Here is a 22,154-nt window from a genome sequence, read left to right as displayed (position 1 = left end):
TTCTCTTTTAAAATGTTGAAAGCTTAAAAGTGTTTCTCCCTTCCCATCAGCACCCACAATGCCTGTCGATGTCCGCGCCTACTCCAACTGGTCCACGAGCCTAGTGGTCCGGTGGTCTCCTCCTGTGTCCCCGAATGGGAATCACACCTACTATCTTCTCAGGTGGCAGCAGCAGGGGGAAGACCGGGAACTCTACCAGCACAACTACTGTTCCAAAGGTCTGTCCTAAGCCTGTCCTAAAGGGAGCTCCGAATAGAGGGCTTGCTTATTGGCGTGCCTGAAGTTACGTAAAGTTCTGTCTAGTAAAGTGTACAGTGCTGAGCAGAGGTTTTAGGCATGTGAGCACATTATTTAAAGCATTCCTCAGAGCAGTAAGAGGTTTTACTGTAGAAACTCCAGATCATCTCCAGTTTACACTCAGGCCAGTCAGTTGTCATCGAAGGGAAGCAGGTTTGACCAAAGGCTGCATCTAGTTGCAGGTACATGTAGACCAACAGTGGCGGTGAGAAGGCTGGGCTTAAACAGACGTGTTTAAAGCTGTATTATTACACACGGCTGGGCTGTTTTCAGGTCCTCATAGCAGCCGTTTTCTCCAGAGCAGACTTTCCTTAGGCAGGTGATGCATATCGACGGTCCTTGATGGCATCCAATTGAATGTTTTTGTGCCCACAATAGAGCTGTTAGTCTTGCTGCTGGCCGAACCACTGTCCTCTTGAGAAGGCTAGTTGATATCTGCCACCTGCTTTCCACTGCCTACAGATCGCCACATTTCTGTTCAGTAGTAGTGGTTGTTCTACTGTTGATGGTGTTTGCAGCAGAGTAGTGGCAGCACAGGCGTATTGCTGCTTCTGACAGGTCCGTAGTCTTGCTAAATTGAAGGCCCTCTCTCTCTTCTGTTCCAATTGCTAACCTGGGTTGAGCCAAAGTTGCCCACTCTGGCCTTAACTCTCCCAAGTAGTCCTGCTTTGTCTTGCTGGTTTGTGCTGCTGTGAGTGAACAGCTTGACGACTTTGCCGCCCGTCAGGCAAGTAAAAGCAGCACACGCCGCCACCTAGTGCTCCAAGATTGCTGTTGTACGCAGTTCAGGCTTTCTGTTCTCGAACCGCAACGAGTTTCCATCATCCTAACTGCAAACCGGTGCTCGGGTAAACCCTGTATTATTGACTCCTACAACTTCTTTCTTCACTCGTCCTTCACAGAGCTCAAAATTCCCATCAGGATGTCGGCCACAGGCGTCGCTGACATCTCTGAAGACACCAATCCGACCAATCCAGACTCTGGGGGACGGGACCTAACCCCTTGCTGTCCGTGTCCCAAGTCTGAAAAGGAGCTCAAACGGATCGAGGAAGACACGTCCTACCGCAAAGCATTCGAGAACTTCCTCCACAACTCCATCTTCAAACCCAGGTAAGGAGATGAAGGGTGGTGGGGGTGGGCTGGGATGGGCTGGGACAGGTCCGCTTAACGCCAGGGCTTTATTTGCCTTGGATTTGGCCTCAGACTCGCCAGCGGAGGCCAGCGGAGCTAAAGCTATCACGACTGCCTTCCCCTTTTGTTCCCACCCACACAACACAACCTTGGGATGCCGTGCCTAGACGCGTCACTTGGCTGATTTTCCTTGGCATTGAACCGGTGTTGAGAGGCTTCGTGTAGACTAAATGTAGTAGGAGCAGTGTGAGAACTGCAGGGTCTATCTCGGGCTTTTTCATGGATATTTGTGTCATGTGTGTGTGTTTGAGTGTGAGAGCACGTTTGGGAACATTTAGTAATTGCCTCCTTCCATCCTTAAGTCTGACCTGTGGCCTCTCGGGGGTAAAGTGGAGCAGGAAGGCGTGTTAAATGAATGGAGGGTTCAGAGCCTTTAGTGTTCTGTCTGATCTCAAAGGTGTAACACGTTGAGCGCTCTCTGCTGCAGTGAGGAAGCACATCTGTGTCGCATTACCTGCCAGCTTTGCATAGGCTGGTGAATGCCACACACACACACACACACACACACACACACACACACAGAGAGACAGATGCTCCTCAGTCTACTAGCCTTTACAGAACACAAGGTTATAGTCTTGAGTCTGCTTAAATACATCCTCACTCAATTTCCATTTATTAATCATTGTGGCGGCCTTTAAGTCGTGGCATATCGACAATGGTCAGAAGCCGATCCACACCAAGAGCCCTTCCAGCTTCAAGTACGGCTCGGCTCGACCCACCATCCCTCGAAATCTAGGGAAGACGAGCGTCCAGGCTTTTTTCTGTCCTGCACCGAAGTGGTGGAACGAGCTTCCCCTGAGTGTCCAAACAGCAGAGTCCAACGCTCACTGTCTTCAAACCCAGACTGAAGACCCTCCTCTTCTGAGAGGACTTGGGCGAATAGCAGAGTACTATGGTCACCTTACTGACTTGTGTTTAGTAGAGTCTAAACTCAGAGGATCTTTGAATTTTCAGCCTTTTCAAACTAGCTAAGGTTTTTCTTGGGTAAACATTGAAGCACTTTTGTAAGTCGCTCTGGAGAAGAGCGTCTGCTAAATGCCTTAAATGTAAATGTAAATTCCTCTGAAATGGAGAAGAATCCAGCCGTCCAAGTAGTTTTGGGCTATTTTGACTGGTCAATCTATCATGAAGTGTGAGCAATTCTGCAAAAAACATGTGCCGGGTCCCCAGCAACATCTGTTTAAGAGTGAGGAGATGGAGAGCCATCTACTGCAGTGGTGCTCTCTCTGACTCTGACTACTGATGGCAAAGTGGCATGGCTTGGGATTCAATCTCGTGACCCCTGGGCCATAGTGGTGGCGTGATAGTGGTAGAGTGTCTATGACCGTATGTAAGGCAAACTTTTTCCGTCACTCAAAAACCTTGTTTCTTCAAAATGATCATTTTACAGAAGGAGAAAGAAAACCTTAACTTTCAATGGAAGGGAATGTAAAAAAGATTTTATTCCAAGCTCCAATTTAGCGATTTTTTTTCTATTAAAGATTTTGACTGTAAATGTCATTGCATTGAATGTAAAGATTGTAAAGATTGCCAAATTTAGATCATGTAAACAATTGAGATACAAGATTTTTGTGTGACGGCAACAATATTAGAGCTGTGAATTGGCAAAAACCTGACGATGTGATATATTGCAATACTGTATGCAAGGTGAATATGTGCAATAATATATATGTGTGTATAAATACAAATTAGTCTTCATTATTTTTTGGGACGTCCCACCCCTTAATGACTCTTGAGTAAAAGAAAAGTTAACTTTTTACCCAATCAGGTTCAGTGGAATCTGCGGACTGCAACGCTGCTGTCTAGTGGTCAGTGTTTAAACAGCACAAAGTGAACCACTGTCTGCCAATATTTACCTGCAAACAATTCAATTCTGTGTTTTTCAGAATCAAGACTGTATTGGAAAACATCACAGTACTTCAATAAATCTCTGTTCTCTTACACAGCTAGACGATATGGAACAACGTGTATACATGTCTGCAAACTTTTTTTTCTTTACGCCAGAATTTCCTGATGAACAGACCAATAGAAATGCATCAAAATGACCTGGAGTAAAATAATAATTTCACATTGACTTTCATTGAAAGTTAAGAAGGTGTTTTTTTCCCCCTCTTGTCCTTTAAGCTGCCGTTTTAGAGATCTGAGCTTTTTTAGTGACTGTGCTGATGAATATATGCCTCTGTCTGTCTGTCTGTCAGTCTTTCATTCTCCAGCTCTTCCTAGACACCCCCTATTGTTCCCTTAGCCAGTTCTTATTAAAGTGAACTTGTCTAAGTGCGATCCGTCTGCCTCTCTGGCCTAGTTTTAAAGCAGCACAGGAACAGAATGACTTCAGGACACAGAAATGGCACCCAATCTCCACCCCGCATTGTTCTGCCGCGGATCGTCTAGTGCCTCGTCTCGCCTTTTCGCCTTTTTCTCTGCATGTTTGTCATTGTCTGGCTGTCAGAGAAGGCGCTGGTGCTGCCAGACACATGACGAGCCAGAGAAATATGTCAGCTGCAGTGTTAGCAGCTAGCTCAGTGTTGTAGGGTTTTTTGTTGTTGTCTGTTATTGAAAACTGGAATTCTGGGGAAAGTGCACGGAGTTTCCTCGAAGTTCCGAGTTTCTCAGAGACAGTGAGAGACGGAGAAAGCGGAGGAAATCATATTCATTCAGTTGCAGTTTCCCCCCACTAAACAGCTCGGGCTGGACCGGCTGCCAGGAAATGCGCAGTAATGCCATCTGGAATACCGATGAAATAAAGGGAATATCCCCTCCAGCCGGAGAGCGGGCCGGATCAATGACTGCCGCTCCGCAGGCAGGGGGCCAGCTGGGGAACTGGAGCTAAAGAGAGTTAGCGAGAGGGAGGGTTTGAGAAGACGGGGCTAGAGAGGCAGGGAGACGGAGGTTTTGGAGGGAGGGAATGGAGATGGAGCTTGATCAGGTTGGAGGGAATGGAGGACTGAATGGCAGGCTGTGGTAGAGGCTGAGAGATAGAGGTGAGAAGTGGAAGCGCACAGATGTCTGTTAGGGGAGGGATGTGAGAGCTGTACTGGCCTGTATTGTTTACATGATGCATGTGGACATTCTGACCAATCGCAGTGCACCATCCTTGTTGTATTTGCTAGGGATGCACCGATCCGGCTTTTTCAGTTCTGATACCGATACAGATACATAAACTTTGCATATCGGTCGATACCCAATACCAATCTGATACCATTGTTGAATGAATAAACCGTGTTCCTCACCATGTGGGAGAGACTTAAGGCATCAGGATTGACTTAACCATTACTTTATTTGGGTAAAACCAAAAATATAACAAATTAACACACAGATATTAATGTTAATATATATATAATAATGTTAATATTAATGATATTAATTGCTGTTTATTTGTCACTAAAATAAACAATGTTGCAGGACCTTGACACAGCATTCAAATACAAACTCAAACTTCTGAAAATATATTGAAATACATAAAGTAAATATGAATGAATGTGAAAATAAGTGGCTTCACTTTGTCAAACATACAAACAGTAATTAATCTTATTTTTTAAAATAATACAAATAAAATCTAGCAGCTAAACCTGAGAATAAATAAGTAACTTGGTCAAACATACAAGCAGCAATCAAACACTAAGCATGTAAACATTTAGTTCAGTCTCACACCAACCCATTAAAGTGAAAGGATTATTTCCATGGATCTGCCTAATTATCCGATACCCAATCCAGCTAATATTGTTAATATCGGCACCGATATCCGATCCTAATATCGAATCGGTGCATCTCTAGTATTTGCCACGCCAGCTTTCAAGCTAACCCAACATTCCAACAGGCTGCTTAACATTATTTAGCCTTTTCTAACACAACACACACAGATCTGAGTGCTCTGGGTCACCAAATCCAAGAAAGAGGACCTGCACTAAATTTAGAACCACCCATACGTCTGCTCTTTCCAGTGAAGCTCCGGATGCATCAGGGATTCGTGAAGCTATCTGGTAAGACATTAGCCTAAGAGCTAACCTGACTAAGAGCTAAGAGCCTCACAATCACCCAACCAGTCTCAGAACTTCTTAACCAAGCTGTTTCTCTGAGTCAGGATGTATGTTCTGGTGCTGGTGGGTGGTTCCCCCTCCACAAAATGGTAAGAGCAACACCTTCAACTGCAGATGCAGGTCCTCTTTTTTGGAAGGTGTTGGATGTAAGTTATATAGGGACGCCCTCTAACTGAGCATAATACAAGGATGATGGCAACCTCCATTGTGTAATGGGAGAACATGCCCAAGGACTCTTATTGGTATAGCATGGCCCGGTACCCCTTCTGTCTGCCATGGGGAAGGGCCGGGAAGGCGGCAATGTGTGTGTTGTGGAAGATCGCTGTTTGCACAACCAGATCTTTGAATGAAGGCGATGCTATAATTGGGCAAAGTGAGAGGTGCAATAGTTTGATTAGTTGACTAGTGGAATAATAGTAAGTCTGATTATAGAAATAGCTGTTCGTTACAGCCTTAATCTGCAGCAGGCGTTCTGCTTAGAGAGAGTTTAGCACCGAAGTGCTTCAGTGGGATAGAGTCTGGAGGAATGGAGACCAGCTGTGTGCCTGTGTGCACTGTATATGCGTGTGTGTGTGTGGAAGGTGGAAAGGAGGGGGGGTGTATAGCGTCCTTTGCCAGATCATCTGAGGACAGTCCATGCTTGCTTTGGCAGCCTATTGTGTGACTCGCTCCCATGGGGGGGATTAGAACATGCAGGCAGCTTTCACTCCTTGCCCCCAGCCCCTACACACACACACACACACACACACATTCCTTACTCACCCCCCAATGTGATGAAGCTGCTCCAAATATGCTACATTTACAGTTCTCAGACATAGACATCGGTACTGTTTTTGTCGGAGTCCCAGTTTCTCGGCATCCTTTGTAGACTTTTTGAAAGAATGTCGCAGGAATTTGACTATAAACGATAGCTTTGGACGTCCATATATCTGCAAATTCCTATTTATGGCCATATCTATAACATAAAAGAAGCATTGCTGATTGCTCTTAAAGAGCCACACCTCAACCGCTGTCCTCCTCTCTTTCAGGCCGCCGAATGAACGACGGAGGAGAGACCTGTTCGGTGTGGCCAACGCCACTTTCATCCACAGCCTTCTGGGGGGCAACGGAAGCTTAGTGGAGGGCAACTTCTCCCACCCGGAGCATCCCAAACGGGAGTACGCCTTCCTGGAGAGAAGGGTGAAAGAGAGAAGCGCCGATATCCATAACTTGCAGCCCTTTACCGTGTACCGCATCGACCTGCATTCCTGTGACGAGGAAGTCCAGCAGTGCAGCCCTGCTGCCTTCGTCTTCTCCAGGACCAAACCGGCTGGTGAGAGGAGCAGCACTTAAATGAAACTTGATCTTAGTCTTATTACCTAATTGCAGTCTTATTAACATCTTTTCTACTTAATTTCTCAGCATGTTTTTAAAAAGAGAAGACAGAGAAGAGAAGGGGGGGGTGTTACGTACGGGTTGGGTAAATAGCAGTCCAAATTGGGGGAAATATGGGTGAAAATCTAAAAAGAAAAAAAAAAAAAAATACCATAATAAAAAAAAAAAAAGCACATGCCATAGCAAACCTCTGAAGATCATCTTTCTCCACCGTCCATTTTTGAGAGTGCATAGGTCTTGTGTGTCCGCTGCAGGTTTTGCAGAGAAAGGGTGGTGAGCACATTTCTGTTTGCATTCTGTCTTCCAGACAAAGCAGATGACATCCCTGGCCCCGTGACGTGGGAAGGTTTGGAGGACTCTGTGATTCTGAAGTGGCCAGAGCCAGTCAGACCGAACGGCCTCATCCTGCTCTACGAGATCCAGTTTCGTCTGGGCCCCGAGGTGATCCGTTATGATGTTCTCTCACTGTTACAGCTCGAACACCTGCAGCCAGGTTTGCAACGGCGGTATTTTTGTGGACTGGCTGAAGAAAAAGGGATACTGAGCTTTAGATACCACATGTTTAAAACTTATTTAAAATGATTTATACAGATCTCTGTTAATCACCACTGGCTTAAAGTATCATTATGTAGCCGTCGTACCTTAAAACAGCAGCGTCATCAGAATCGCGTTGCTGCTCCACTGACTGTAAAAGGGGGACTGGTGGAGCTGCACAAGACCCCTCTGTATCTCATAACAGCTTGTCCACAAATGCATGTTTACAGCTGTCCATGAGCGGGTTGAGGCTTAAAGTGTGATTTGTATTTACAGCAGTGGAGTGAAAGTGAATCACACTCCCCAACAGTAGGGGAAGCCCAGGGGCAGAAAAGGCAAACTCGCATATTGCTGCTCTAATTGTCTTAATGTTAATGTTCCGGACCTGTGTAACAGTTACAGCTGTTAAGCAGTTTTTAAGAAGTGCACTAATAATAATCTGGTGATGCGTTTCAGCTGGAGAAGCACGAGTGTGTATCCCGTCAGCACTACAAGGAACACCGAGGCGTGCGACTCACTAACCTGGGGCCAGGGAACTACTCAGCTCGAGTGCGGGCCACTTCACTGGCGGGTAATGGCTCGTGGACGGAACCCATAGCGTTCTACGTGCCACAGCTCGACCGTAAGTATCTGCAATTACCATTACTGAAGCTGACTAATAAATACTTTAGAAATGGCGGCGTTTTGCGGTGTGATTACACATCATTAAGTGTTTTTGTAATCAGGGATTTGAAAAGGCAGCGAGAGCAACACTGCAGTTTCATTCTGTATTAAAGATTAGTAAGGAAACATTTTACATGAGGGGAATAGAGCAGAAGTTGAATGTATATTGTTGACTATTGAATATAACTCTACACCTAACCTAAAACCTAACCCTAAACTTACTCTTGAAGCCACCCTAAAACCTGAACGTAACCCAAACCTTTAATCTAACCTTAAAAGTGTTAGGTTAGGGTTGGGTGCAGGGTTCAGGACGTCAGGAGACTTGGCCTAAGGGTGTGTGGTTGTGCTGTAGAACCCTGTATTAGTATAATGACAGTAGGAGACTTGGCCTAAGGGTGTGTGGTAGTGCTGTAGAACCCTGTATTAGTATAATGACAATAGGAGACTTGGCCTAAGGGTGTGTGGTTGTGCTGTAGAACCCTGTATTAGTATAATGACAATAGGAGACTTGGCCTAAGGGTGTGTGGTAGTGCTGTAGAACCCTGCATTAGTATAATGACAATAGGAGACTTGGCCTAAGGGTGTGTGGTAGTGCTGTAGAACCCTGTATTAGTATAATGACAGTAGGAGACTTGGCCTAAGGGTGTGTGGTAGTGCTGTAGAACCCTGTATTAGTATAATGACAATAGGAGACTTGGCCTAAGGGTGTGTGGTTGTGCTGTAGAACCCTGTATTAGTATTATGACAGTAGGAGACTTGGCCTAAGGGTGTGTGGTAGTGCTGTAGAACCCTGTATTAGTATAATGACAATAGGAGGCTTGGCCTAAGGGTGTGTGGTAGTGCTGTAGAACCCTGTATTAGTATAATGACAGTAGGAGACTTGGCCTAAGGGTGTGTGGTAGTGCTGTAGAACCCTGTATTAGTATAATGACAGTAGGAGACTTGGCCTAAGGGTGTGTGGTAGTGCTGTAGAACCCTGTATTAGTATAATGACAGTAGGAGACTTGGCCTAAGGGTGTGTGATTGTGCTGTAGAACCCTGTATTAGTATAATGACAGTAGGAGACTTGGCCTAAGGGTGTGTGGTAGTGCTGTAGAACCCTGTATTAGTATAATGACAGTAGGAGACTTGGCCTAAGGGTGTGTGGTAGTGCTGTAGAACCCTGTATTAGTATAATGACAGTAGGAGACTTGGCCTAAGGGTGTGTGGTAGTGCTGTAGAACCCTGTATTAGTATAATGACAGTAGGAGACTTGGCCTAAGGGTGTGTGGTAGTGCTGTAGAACCCTGTATTAGTATAATGACAGTAGGAGACTTGGCCTAAGGGTGTGTGGTAGTGCTGTAGAACCCTGTATTAGTATAATGACAGTAGGAGACTTGGCCTAAGGGTGTGTGATTGTGCTGTAGAACCCTGTATTAGTATAATGACAATAGGAGACTTGGCCTAAGGGTGTGTGATTGTGCTGTAGAACCCTGTATTAGTATAATGACAAAGTTGAGCTGATGATAATTGTGTCCCTCTCTGTCTGCATTCACAGGGTACGAGAACTTCCTGTATTTAATAATCATCCCTATCGCTGCAGTGATTGTCTTTGTCATTGGATTGACCCTGGTTGTGGTCAATAAGAAAAGGTACGCATTTTTTAGCTCATCCCCCCCCTTTCATAATAAGCATCAGCAGCTTATTAAAGTAAAAAAAAAAGTCAGAAGAAAAAATAACACCCTATTTTTAGCCTCTGTACTTTTCGTTCCACTCATGTTTAATAGCGCAACACTAATGAAGGGCTTTTTTCACACTTTTAGTGTGAGCTTCAGGGCTTTGTCTGAAGCACTGCAGCTTGCTCTTTCCTTTTATTTCAATTTTTTTGCAAATTTACTGAGGTGAGGTTTCTTTACGCCTGCAAGTTGGAGGAAAACTGGAGTAATCGTTTGAAACTCTTTCCATCAGTTCTGTGTTAAATGTTTTGTTTTATTTATGTCTTTATTTGTTATTTTGTAAGTGTTGAGTTCAGTAAATAAAGTTGATCTTCTGCAATTGCAGGCACGACAACAGGCTGGGAAACGGAGTTCTGTACGCATCAGTCAACCCAGAGTACTTCAGCGCAGCTGAAAGTGAGTACCATCCTGCAGCCTGTGGCCTCTGGGGCTCTGGGAGGAACGGAACAGTGTCACCTTATTATGGGGAGAACTGAACTCAGCCTTCTGTAAATGAGCTTTAGTTTTAGAGATGCAGAGACGAGGCTTCCTGATCACAGCAGATGGAGGTTATGTAGATTAGGTGTATGGATCCATCAGCCTTTCTGTTTCGTAAACGCGCGTCCTGATTTCCCTCCCCTAGTGTACGTACCTGACGAGTGGGAGGTGGCCCGAGAGAAAATCACTATGTGCAGAGAACTGGGCCAGGGCTCCTTCGGTATGGTGTACGAGGGCATCGCTAAGGGCGTTGTGAAGGACGAGCCTGAAACCAGAGTTGCCATCAAAACGGTCAACGAGTCGGCCAGCATGCACGAGCGCATCGAGTTCCTTAACGAAGCCTCCGTCATGAAGGAGTTTAACTGTCACCATGTGGTGAGGATGGTGGTTGTTTATAGCATCAAAGACTGTTGATTGATTGGTGGAGATTGTATTGTGAATTGTAAACTTTTGAGTCTTTGATTTTTGTTAGCTGTTCATTTCTGTGAGACTAACACGTGATGATCGTTGCAGGTGCGTCTACTGGGAGTGGTTTCACAAGGACAGCCCACTCTTGTGATCATGGAGCTCATGACACGAGGGGATCTAAAGAGTTATCTACGAACGCTGCGATCCAAAGAGGTAAAAAAAATAACCTTGGACGGTATATTCGGACGGCTCCCTTGCCGTCGATTCACGTTTTAGCACACCCACTGACACAGGCGAGGTCTACAGTGACAGCTGTTAAGAGGTAGAAATATTAGGCAGCAAGTGAACAGTCAGTTCTTGGAAAATGGGGAATGATTGATGTAGTGTAGTGGGAAACATCATCATCATCATCATCCCCGCAATAAGACTGGTGTTCAACTTCCTGGCTGGGCAAACACACCACACTACACCAGCAAGATGCATTGGGCAAGACTCCGAACACTGCATCCTCATCATACCTGTGTAACAAGATTCAAATCACACTATATAGACAAAAGTATTGGGACACCTGCTCATTAATTGTTTCTTGGGTAATCAGCCTGCTTTTGTTAGAGTAATTGTCTCTACTGTCCAGGGAAGAGGCTAGCTGAAGGCTTTCTACTAGAGGGTTTGTGGGTTAGTCAAGAGGTCAAGATGTTCAGAATGATCACCACCCCACCTCCTTCCCAACTCCTCGGTGGATGCAGCACCGTCAATCAGTCCAGAGAACACAGTTTCACTGCTCCACAGTTCAGTGCTGGAGGGCTTTACACACCTATAACCCAAGCCTGAGTCCTGTTCTATTGAAAGTGTTCTCTACAAAGACTGTGTCAGCAGTGGGTGCAGGTTAAAGTAGCTGAATGCATTTTTAGAAAGGGTGTCCACAAACATTTGGACAGTGTTTAGCAGTGTAAGTTGCTTTGGATAGGACTGTCACATTTTCTTATTTACATACGCTGTGATGCATTTTAACATATGCAGTTATTACTATTATGATTATTAGGAGTAGAAGTAGTCCCACCATCTAATCCCTGCTGGTGTCCCTACTAAATGGTCCCAGTGGTGATTTCTAGTTCTCCAGAAATCTCTGCTGCTTGCTAATGATTTATAAGCAGTAGTGGAATCCTTCCTCCTTCATCTTTCTCTTCTGCTCGTCCCCAGAGCACATCCAGCCTGCCTTTGCCGCCGCTGAAGAAGATGATTCAGATGGCTGGAGAGATAGCAGACGGCATGGCATACCTCAACGCTAACAAGTTTGTCCATAGAGACCTGGCAGCCAGGAACTGCATGGTGGCTGAAGACTTCACTGTAAAGATCGGAGGTACCCAATAAAACCCGCGCTGACGCACGTCCAGCGAAACAAAGAGCGCTTTTCCTAAATTAGCGTCTGTGTATTTATTCTCTGTAGCTAAGCTGCGACATCTGTTTTTGATGTGTAGAATTCTTTATGTGTTCAGTTCCTTTGAATGAATTTCGCTGTCTGGCAAAGCTGTCCTCGGAATCCCTACCCACCCCCTCCCCCCACCCCCCCACCCCCCTCTCTATCCATCAGTAACAAAGCGGTGAAGGTTTCGTACAGACGTAAGCGTATAAGCCCCACGTTTTGTTTGGCTGCTGGACAGATTTTGCTGTATAGAAATCTCACCTCATTTGTCCCGGCTCTGTAGATTTTGGCATGACGCGGGACATTTACGAGACTGATTACTACAGAAAGGGAGGGAAGGGCCTGCTGCCTGTGCGCTGGATGTCTCCAGAATCCCTCAAAGATGGAGTCTTCACCACCATGTCGGACGTGTGGTAAGCACAGGTTTCCTTCATAGCAGCATATGAGCATATATAGGTCTGTCTAGTCTCATTAAACAGACACGCAGTTAGAATAGATCAAATATAAGATCCAGTGATCTACACATAACCACCCTTGACCCGGATGACTCCCTGTTTGGGTGATGGGAGGCGCACCATGGAAAGTGATTGCCGGAGACGTCGTTGTCTCCACTGTTATACCGCTATGCTAGAAGTCCATTCTCGCTACACCTTCACTATGGCATCTCTACAATGTCCCACAAAGATGGAGGTTTGCGAGCTGCTACTACCCTCGCCCGGTACCCTATTATCATGCCCTTTTGGACAGTCAGTCAAGTCACCCATGTCCATGACGATGGTTTTGCACTCTGCTACAACTGACTGGTGTGCTTGCATATTTATATGTGCAGCAAAGGGTGGTCATTGAATTCTGATATGACTGATATAATGACCACGGGCGAAGGTGGTGCCCTACGGCCCATTGATGCCAGAAGGTGACGAGGACTTCGGCAAGTGGTACCGAGCAATCTGTGCCAGCTGTGAACCTATAATGTCTAAAATTAAAATGTATTCTTTTATTTATTTATTGTGTATTATTTAATAATACACACTACTCAGCATCATTAATTCATGTTATAAATATACCAGATTTAAAGCCTTAGAGCCTTTTCTCCCCAAGATCAGAAATTAAGACAACGTGCCAGTATGTCTGCATGCCCTTGTGATTTTCAGATGTTTGCCCTTCTTCAGCCTTAAATTTGGCGTTTGCTGATATTTAAGGTCCTATTATAGTACACTAAAAACATTCAAATTATAACCCTTGATGGCGATGGTCAAAATCCGGTCACTACCAAGAGCCCTTCCAGCTTCACATACGGCTCGGCTTGACAGCAGAGTCCAACGCTCGCTGTCCTCAAACCCAGACTGAAGACCCTCCTCTTCCAAGAGAACTTGGGCAGAGTGGGGTGTGTGTGTGTGTGTGTGTGTGTGTGTGTGTGTGTGTGTGTGTGTGTGTGTGTGTGTGTGTGTGTGTATAGAGTATTGTGGTCTCCAGACTGACTTCTGAAACTAGCTAAGGGTATTTTCTGAGTGATCAGTGAAGTACTTTTGTAAGTCGCTCTGAAAAAGAATGTCTGCTAAAAGCCTTAAAAGGTGCTACAATGGTTCCTTTGAGTGATGCCATAGAAGAACCATGTTTGGTTCCACAAAGAACCCGTTCTGTAAGAGTTTCAGAACCATTTTTAAGAGTTTATTTCCTAAACGGAATTCTAACAATGTAAGCCACCCATACTAATCTAATATTCTGTGCTGTTATTCATTATTCCTGGCGTGACCGTTTTCATTCTTCTAGACCATGACTGCACTGTTCAGCAGGTTAGCGCTAGACAAGAATGCATATACACACACACACACACACACACACACACACACACACACACATACAGCGAACCACTCACAGCACACATGCACACACACACATAAACACACAGGCACATGTTTCCAGTTATAGTGTATATACATTGTAGGAAATGGAGGGAAAGTTTTCTCTATATGTTTCAAGCAGATTTGGCAAGTAAGCCTCATCGCTGTGGCCATGAGGTAGAAACATTGGCCTCCTCCTCTCCTCCCATTGAGCTTTGTAGAGGAAGCCTCTGGGAGTAGCCCAGATGACTGAGCGCAGCTGTGTGTTCTGTATCTGAAGTCAGTTTATTCTCTCATGTAGGGTCCTCATGATACCAGAACTTTACCAGAGGATTTTGATACCAGTTGAAACCGAAAATTTAACACTGCCCACCGTCTGAACACCATCTGCCGAATATTTCAGCTGAGCTATCAAATCAGAACCGGTCAAATGTTAAATAAGTTAAATTATCACTGAATAACTGAATCATTTCAGCGCAGCCTCCGTCAGTGGACAGTTCTCTCCATAAGTGTTAATAAGTAACAGCTACTAAAGGTAAATTCAGCACTGGTCACTACTCCAGGTATTCCATGTCCTTGTTTATAAACAGACGACCTACCAGACAATAGGCTCGGCCATCGTATTCACGGTCAAACTCATGTTTCTAAGTAAAGTTGCCTTTTCTAGGCCCAGGACATTAGCAGCATGATGAGCTAGCCCCTGTGAATGGAAATGCTGCTAGCTAACTGCCATGATTGCTGTTGAACTATAAATACAATATTAAAAATTAAGGTGAAAGATGATAATTTACACAAAAATAGACAAATAATAAATGACTTGTGGGCAGGGTTTAAGTCAGATTTATTTATTTACTTATTTTATGCGTGAGGGGCCGTGTGAAGCTGCTTTTGATGTTTGGTCTAGTCATCCCAGTATTAGAATTAGTGTCAGCTTAAATCTTGAGTGAGTAATAAACCCGGCTCTGATTGGGTCTAAATGTTTATCGATGGTTTGATTTTAGTGCTGCAGTGATTAATAAGCTTTTTCCATGTATGGATCGAGTATGTATGGGGGGGGTAGTACCTAAACACATCATATTTTATTATTTTGGGTTTTTATTTGGCCTGTTTAGATATTTTTCCGTTCCAGCTGAATGCTGTTGAGTCTTTTAAATATTTTAAATATGTTAAATATTTAAATATTTATAATATATGTTAAACATCTCCTTGCACTGATAAATCAGAGTATTGAGTATTGATCAGCCCTGATCTCTGTCTTCTGTGTGTCAGTATGGTGTTCTAGTCCAAAACTGGACATCATTATTATATTAGCCTAACCTGCTGCTACTGCTTCATGGGTTGTCTGCTTCTAGTATTCCTAAGAATACCGTCACTGTCTTGCAGAAACCTCGTACATTAATTTTTGCTGATTTTCACTTTTTGACATGGTGAGAATCTGGCAGTTATCCCTTACGTTTTGTTAAAGTGTCATAATGAATAGAATGACCAATCGAAATGCTCTGAAAGTATTGGGATTAATCTTATTTTACATCGACTTCCATTGGAGATTAAGAAGGCTTTTTTTTCCTGTCCCTGTAAAGTTGCCATTTTTGGATATGAGGTTTTTGCATGACCGCCATGATGGGTAATGGGTAATCATGTGTTTGACGTATATGTAATGTATATAACTTAACTCTTATACGCATCTTTACTGTTAAATATGATGAAATGTATATATATTTTTTAACATTATGGTCAAAGTGTAAACATAATATTGTTCCTCTACAACTTTGTATCTTCCACGTTCAAACGTAAAAATATGGTGAAGTATCTGCATGAGTTTCTCCACTTATTTCCCAGAACTATGAGAACATTTCATGTACAGTTACACCTCTCTTGTGTTGTTATAGAAGGCTGTAATTGCAGCGGAGGGTTAATGGACAGGTTTTCTTGCAGTCAGTGGACAGATATAATTTAGCAGCATTTAACTGAAGCCTTTTTCTTTTTTTCCTCCTCTCAGGTCATTTGGGGTGGTGTTATGGGAGATTGCCACCTTGGCAGAGCAGCCCTATCAGGGCATGTCCAATGAGCAGGTATTGCGCTTCGTCATGGAGGGAGGCCTGCTGGACAAGCCTGACAACTGCCCAGATATGCTGTGAGTTCCATCGTCCTTCTCTCTGTTATTATATCTGCTGCTGAGGTCAGGAGCTGGCCTGCGAAAGCACGAGGAACTGATGTAACTTAATGCAAGAACCAAGCCTGCCACCTGCTGTGTTACTCGCATCAGCATTCGGCTGGATCAGAACCTCCACAGAGGAGAGTTTTGAAGCAGCAATTATTAATAATAAATTACATAGTAAAAATAAATAAATAAATCATTTGAATGCAATATCAGTAGCACTTTAAGCATGTAGCACTTTTTATTGTCGTTATGGGAAGTGAGAGAATAATTTTGAAAGCTAAAGCAAGTGAAATTATTGAATTTACACCCCAAATTCCAAACGATGGAAAAAGTTAACAGCTTTCGCATCACAGCTCTGCTCCCCGTGGCCTTATTTTAATGAGTTGTCCCAGGCTGGTTTACACCGCATTGCTTCTCTTTGGGTCGTTTCCCCGCTTCTCAAGCAAAACCTACACATTTTTAATATTTTTTTTTTAAACTTGAGACGTTCAGCCTCCCACCTGCTGGGCCCCAGTTATTGCTCGCCTCTCTCGCGTCCAATTGAAGCAGCTAGGTCTTGGCTCCTGGCCCACTCACCCGTGCCTGCGAGTGAACGCCGCCGGCCATGACCAGCTGTCCATAACCGTATCACAAGACACTCTGCGGTTTCACCCAGCTGAACTGAGTGACTTGTTTTAAATAACGTGAGGCTGACGTCATGGAGATGTTGGGATGCGCCTGTGTTTTCACTCCTCAGTAAAGGGAGACCAATAGGAGGGGTGCCAGGGTGACGGTATATCTGGGTGTAGCTTACATTCGAAAGCTACACAGCCTGCCATGTGTTGCTGTGCATCATTGGAGATATATATATATATATATACATGTATACATACATACATACATACATACATACATATATGTATGTACACACACACACACACCATATTCCCGGTGCCTGTATGGAAACTAAGCTCTGAAAACAGCCTGTTTTGAATGAATTGTTTGTGTGGTGTCGTTTACGTGTATCTGCCTGTTCAGTCTTTAGCGGTTTAGCCTCACTGTGTCATCAGTGTCAACGAAAGTATTGCAGAAAATAGAGACTTATTTGATCTCCCAGTGAAGAGGAGGCACCGTAACCCTCTGCATTTGTGCCACTACAGAAGTAGACCTCCTATTGAACTGTGTTACAGGCTGGGCTGCTGAGCACAGAATCATGGTCAGTACAAGAAAGTGTGATACTGCTTACTTTTAATGGGGTATAAATTACAAAGCCCAACAGGGTCCAGCTATTAAGCTGATAAGACATAATAGAGCATCTAATAATTGCAGTACAAACACACTCGCACTAAATTTATCTGTAATGTCACACGTCTGAGCAGGAAGCTAAATCAGAAAAAAATCTCAAAGCACCAGGTATTTATAGAGGGTAACAGTTAGTGCAGAGAAAACTGAGCCTTATGTTGTATCTACCTGTGTAGTAAAGGAAAGTAACATGCTGCTGTGATTTGACTGGTTCCTCACCAGTTATTTATTTGTTTATATTCAGGTTTACTTCATTCCACTTCCCTGCTTAAACATGTGGCAGAACGGTGAAATCCTGCAGTTCTTGCAAAAAGTTATCTTCTCATAACCGAACTTCGAAAGCTGGAGTCAGATCACAGCCTCAGCCATGCTACGATGCTCCCTGGAGCAGGAGCATCTGAACACTGTGGCAGCTAAGTGGTCTAAGCCATGGTCCTGTGAGCAATACCCTGGTGCTCTAACCATTGGAGAACTTGCCATCCATCAGGTTACCCAAAATTCAAAAACTCAGCACTGTAATGGTTTGTTTCTCCCAACTGTGTATATATATATATATGGATGGGACGGATGGGACCACCTACCTAATAGGAATAACCACCCTCGTTGTGGTATGAGCCATATTACGTGATGGGACATTATAGGGGTTAACTGGATCCCTCTGGCATCAGTGGCCCTGGGGGTACCACCGTCATGCCGTTGGGATGTTAGGACTACAGCAGCTCTAGAACCTCCCTCAAGTTAGTAGTGTCCGAGATGCTTCCACCCTCTCCGTCGCGGTCATATCCGAATATTAAAACCGCTCCTGGTTCGGAATGAACTCAGGCCGGTACTTCGCGGATGCCATGTGACCGGGTTTGCTGCAGGTATAAACATACAAGCACCAGTCAGTTGTAGCGAATTTCAGAGAGAAATTAAAGCATATCTAATCTCTCTAAAACCGTCTGAAGTTTCAATGGAGGTCGGTGTAGAAAGATTTTATTGCAAGTAATCTTAGAGCATTTCTATTGGCTCATTCATCATGCAATTTTGACACGACACAGGAAGTCAGAAGCAAAAATGAAAGATTTTTGCAGGACAGCGATGGTGTATTTTAAAAACGCAGGTATTTCAGTGCTGTAGTCCAGCATCTAAACCATCTGCTCGTCTGGAGTTTCTAATAAACACCACTTTCGAAAGCATCTAAACATCTGTGCTGTGCTGATTATTTTCTGGGCAAGAGTCACGTGCCAGCACACCACTGCCGGAGCACTGGCCTGCTTAAAGAAAGCATTGGAAGAATAATCTGCTCTATTGTACAGCTATTAAAGAACTGAGCTTTCCCTATATTGTGCAACAGCAGGGAGCAGCGTCTGCAGCCGCTTTAGCTGTGGAGGGCCTGGAGCTGCTCTCCCTCAGTGGAAACCTCATAAAGTGCCATGCAGGAAAAACAAGCTCAGGGCACTGGGTCCACTCTCAGCGGTGGGGCAGAGTGGACTGGGGTTTGTTTGAAGTAGTGTGTGTGTTCCAGTGTTTGTACCAAACTCTGTGTGTGTGTTGAAAGGGAGGGGGGGGGGGACAGGGGTGTTTGTAACCGGTATTTGTGTTGTCAGCTGATGTTTGTAATAATTGGGTCTTCCAGTAGGGAGCAGCATATGTGAGCGCACCACAGCCCTGGAGTTTGTTACTCAGTGTTTGTTTTTGTACATTTATAGGACGAAAATAGAAGCAGAGGAAAACAGGTTTAACCGACGACATCAGGACACACAAAAAGTTTTTGCACCCCTGTCAGATTACACATGTTGAAGTGTAAATAACTTCTGCACGGTCCCTGACTTTAGAATTACTGTTTAGTTCCTTGGTTTCACATAAAAAATAAATAAATAAATGCAAACAGCTGCTGTTCATTCGCTGAATTTAACATATACAAACAGTGTCAAAAAGTTTGTGGACACCTCTTCTCACAAATGCATTCAGCTGCTTTAAAGTGGCACCCCTTGCAGACACCAAGGTGCAGAAGTCCCTGTAGAAAAGTACTGCAATAGAATAGGACTCTCTGGAGTCTTAATGCCAGGCGTGGGCTAGACGAGTGTGATTCCCCCCAGCATTGAGCTGTGGAGTGATGCATTGAGCTGTGGAGTCTCTGGAATGATGGATGGATCCAGTACTTTTGGGAGGAGTTGGGGATGAGGTGGGGTGGAGATCATCCAACATACTGACGTCCCTAAGACGTTTGTTGCGGAATGCAATCAAAGCAGTGCTCCTCCAAAATCTGGGCAGTAGAGGCAGTTACTACAACAAAAGCGTCCAAATACTTTTTGAATTACATATAGGGGTGTATAATGCATATGGATATGGGAGATATGTATGATTCCACTATCTGACTGGTATAAAAAGTGTGTGTGTGTGTGTGTGTGGGAGTAGTTGAAATGAAGCTAGTAAAAGGAGCAGGGTGGTATTTATTGCAGCAGTCTGTAGACTCCTCTGGTATTCTTAGCTTGTTTGTGTATAATTAAAAGTGGTGAGCTGGAATGCTCTACAGCATAATCCAGCACTAGCTCTCCTTCACTCCATTTCTTTCCTTTTCTCTATCTCTCTTGATCACCCTCCCTCTCTACACCCCCCCCTCCACAACGCTGGCTGCGTTCAAATAACAACAGGCCTGGCTCCCGTGCTCCCTCTGCCAGCCTCTGCTGCTTTTACGGCTGTTTAACGGCCTGGCCGTGCGATTTCATCACAAGTGCAGTGTTTGCTTTGCAGTGCAGCAGGCCTTTGGAATTCGCTATGAGATCACTGCAGCTGTGTTTAGCCCGTAGCTGCTGTCAGGGTGCATGCTGTTTTATTCGGCCTCTTTCCTCACACTGCCACCTGTTGGTCAACCAGGGAAATGCATACGAGTGTTCTTATCTGGATGAAGGCCTCTGAATTACTGTGTGTGTTTATTTGCCAGAAATCGTGGCCGGCAGATGAATGAATGTGCTCCAGATTTTTATTTAACACATCCCAACAGTTCCCTATACTATTTTAAATTAATTGATTTATTTTGCATGTGTGAAGCCTCTGAACGTTGCTTGTGTGTTAATTGTAGGTCTTTACTTCAGGGACGAGCTTTGACTAATGAGAGATGTTGAGTGATGATCATCTCTGATTTCTCTGCAATATTATTTTTTTATTATATAATTTTAGGGTTGTACCGACTCAGAATTCTGTCAGTTGAATTGGATTTGTCCGTTCAATACAAAGATTTTTATTCATTTTTATTCAACTCTGTGACTTTCACAGGGCAGCTCTAAATTATTTACTAATCAAAGCATCATAAATCTTTAATTTTACACATTTAGATTGAATTTTATGATTGAAATTAAATTGATTAAATTTACCTTAAATATACCTTAAATATACAAATCTGACTAAGACTATTTACAAAATATTGCAGTACAGACAATAAAACACTGAATATTATAATTATTTTCATAATCAGTTCCAGCTGTTCTCTAGTTTTATGATTTGAATGCGTCGAAGCTTCAGAGATGTAATGGTGTGTGTGTGTGTGTGTGTGTGTGTGTGCGCGTGTGTGTGTTTGTGTGTGTTCTCAGATTCGAGCTGATGCGCATGTGCTGGCAGTACAACCCCAAGATGCGGCCGTCCTTCCTGGAGATCATCAGCAGCATCAAAGACGACCTGGAGCCGCCCTTCAGGGAGGTCAGCTTCTTCTACAGCGAGGAGAACAAGCCGCCCGACACGGAGGAGCTGGACATGGAGAAGGTGGGCACCATGGAGAACGTTCCTCTGGAGCCTTCCACCAGCCTGCAGCCGCTCACGCCTGCTTCAGCCTCGCCCCAACAGCAGGGCGTTCAGGCCCAGGGCTCGGCCGCCCCGGGACCTTCGTCGCCCCCTCCCTCGTCCCCGGGCTCGTCGGGGCTGGACAAGCGTTCGGGCTCAGGCACGGGTCCGGTTTCCTCGGCCAACGGACCGGCCGTGGTGCTGCGGAGCCCGTTTGACGAGAGCCAGCCTTACGCGCACATGAACGGAGGCCGTAAAAACGAGCGTGCCTTGCCCTTGCCCCAATCATCAGCGTGCTGATCCACACCCACCCCACCCTCCTTCCCCCATTATCACCCCTCAGTTCTTTTTCCTAGGTCACAATGAGCCTCTCTCTGTCTGTCTCTCTCTCTCGCGCTCTCTCTCGCGCGCTCTCTCTCTCTCTCTTTTTATGCCTGGCGCACTGGAGAGCCCCCCACCTGCACCGTGTTTGCCCATTCGAACTGTTCTTTCTGGAACGGGATGGCCAGACAGGAAGTTGGCGGGGCTTTTTGGTTCGGGAAAATTAAATATAAAAAAAAAAAAAAACAGGTATAAGGTGTCCAGGCTGTCAACCTTTGATCATACCTCAATGGACGCTGTTTTGTTTGTTGTTTTGGTTTTTTAGTTTTTTTCCTTCTTTATGTATCTCTTACCTGCGTTGACACGAAAGCAGGTGGCGCGAACCTCCAGAAGTACGGAGAAGTGCTGTACGAGTACGGCGACACGGAACACTGACTGAAATGGAAACGATAAAACACGAATATTAACTTCCGAGGAGTTCACACTCCCTCCACACTCTGAGAGCTGAACTGCTTTTATACTGTTTTTTTGTTACTTTTATAAATTTCCAAATAGGGGATTAAAAAAAGAAGAGTTTAGAAACCTAAATAAAATCGGTTCGTTGGTGAGGTGGCATTATTGTACTGCAAAAGTGGCAAAAATGGAGCATATCTTTAAGCAAATCCAACAGAG

The 22,154-nt window shown here is 44.5% G+C and overlaps 1 protein-coding gene across 1 annotated transcript in view; it reads left to right on the top strand.

The window, feature by feature from the left end:
* The window catches only part of igf1rb (insulin-like growth factor 1b receptor), an 84,626-nt gene extending 62,472 nt beyond the window's left edge, over positions 1 to 22,154 (top strand). The window contains exons 9-21 of the mRNA XM_072659764.1: positions 51 to 218; positions 1,200 to 1,407; positions 6,554 to 6,837; positions 7,207 to 7,340; positions 7,890 to 8,055; positions 9,634 to 9,727; positions 10,137 to 10,207; positions 10,434 to 10,663; positions 10,802 to 10,909; positions 11,897 to 12,056; positions 12,403 to 12,532; positions 15,960 to 16,094; positions 20,975 to 22,154. Coding sequence (XP_072515865.1) covers positions 51 to 218; positions 1,200 to 1,407; positions 6,554 to 6,837; positions 7,207 to 7,340; positions 7,890 to 8,055; positions 9,634 to 9,727; positions 10,137 to 10,207; positions 10,434 to 10,663; positions 10,802 to 10,909; positions 11,897 to 12,056; positions 12,403 to 12,532; positions 15,960 to 16,094; positions 20,975 to 21,461 — 2,375 coding nt within the window. The 3' untranslated portion in view covers positions 21,462 to 22,154. The remainder of the gene's footprint in view (positions 1 to 50; positions 219 to 1,199; positions 1,408 to 6,553; positions 6,838 to 7,206; positions 7,341 to 7,889; positions 8,056 to 9,633; positions 9,728 to 10,136; positions 10,208 to 10,433; positions 10,664 to 10,801; positions 10,910 to 11,896; positions 12,057 to 12,402; positions 12,533 to 15,959; positions 16,095 to 20,974) is intronic.

This window comes from Salminus brasiliensis, chromosome 17, assembly GCF_030463535.1.
Source record: "Salminus brasiliensis chromosome 17, fSalBra1.hap2, whole genome shotgun sequence".
NCBI classification, from domain to species: domain Eukaryota; kingdom Metazoa; phylum Chordata; class Actinopteri; order Characiformes; family Bryconidae; genus Salminus; species Salminus brasiliensis.
Note: the sequence above shows the minus strand (reverse complement) of the source record. Positions and strands in the feature narration are given on the sequence as shown.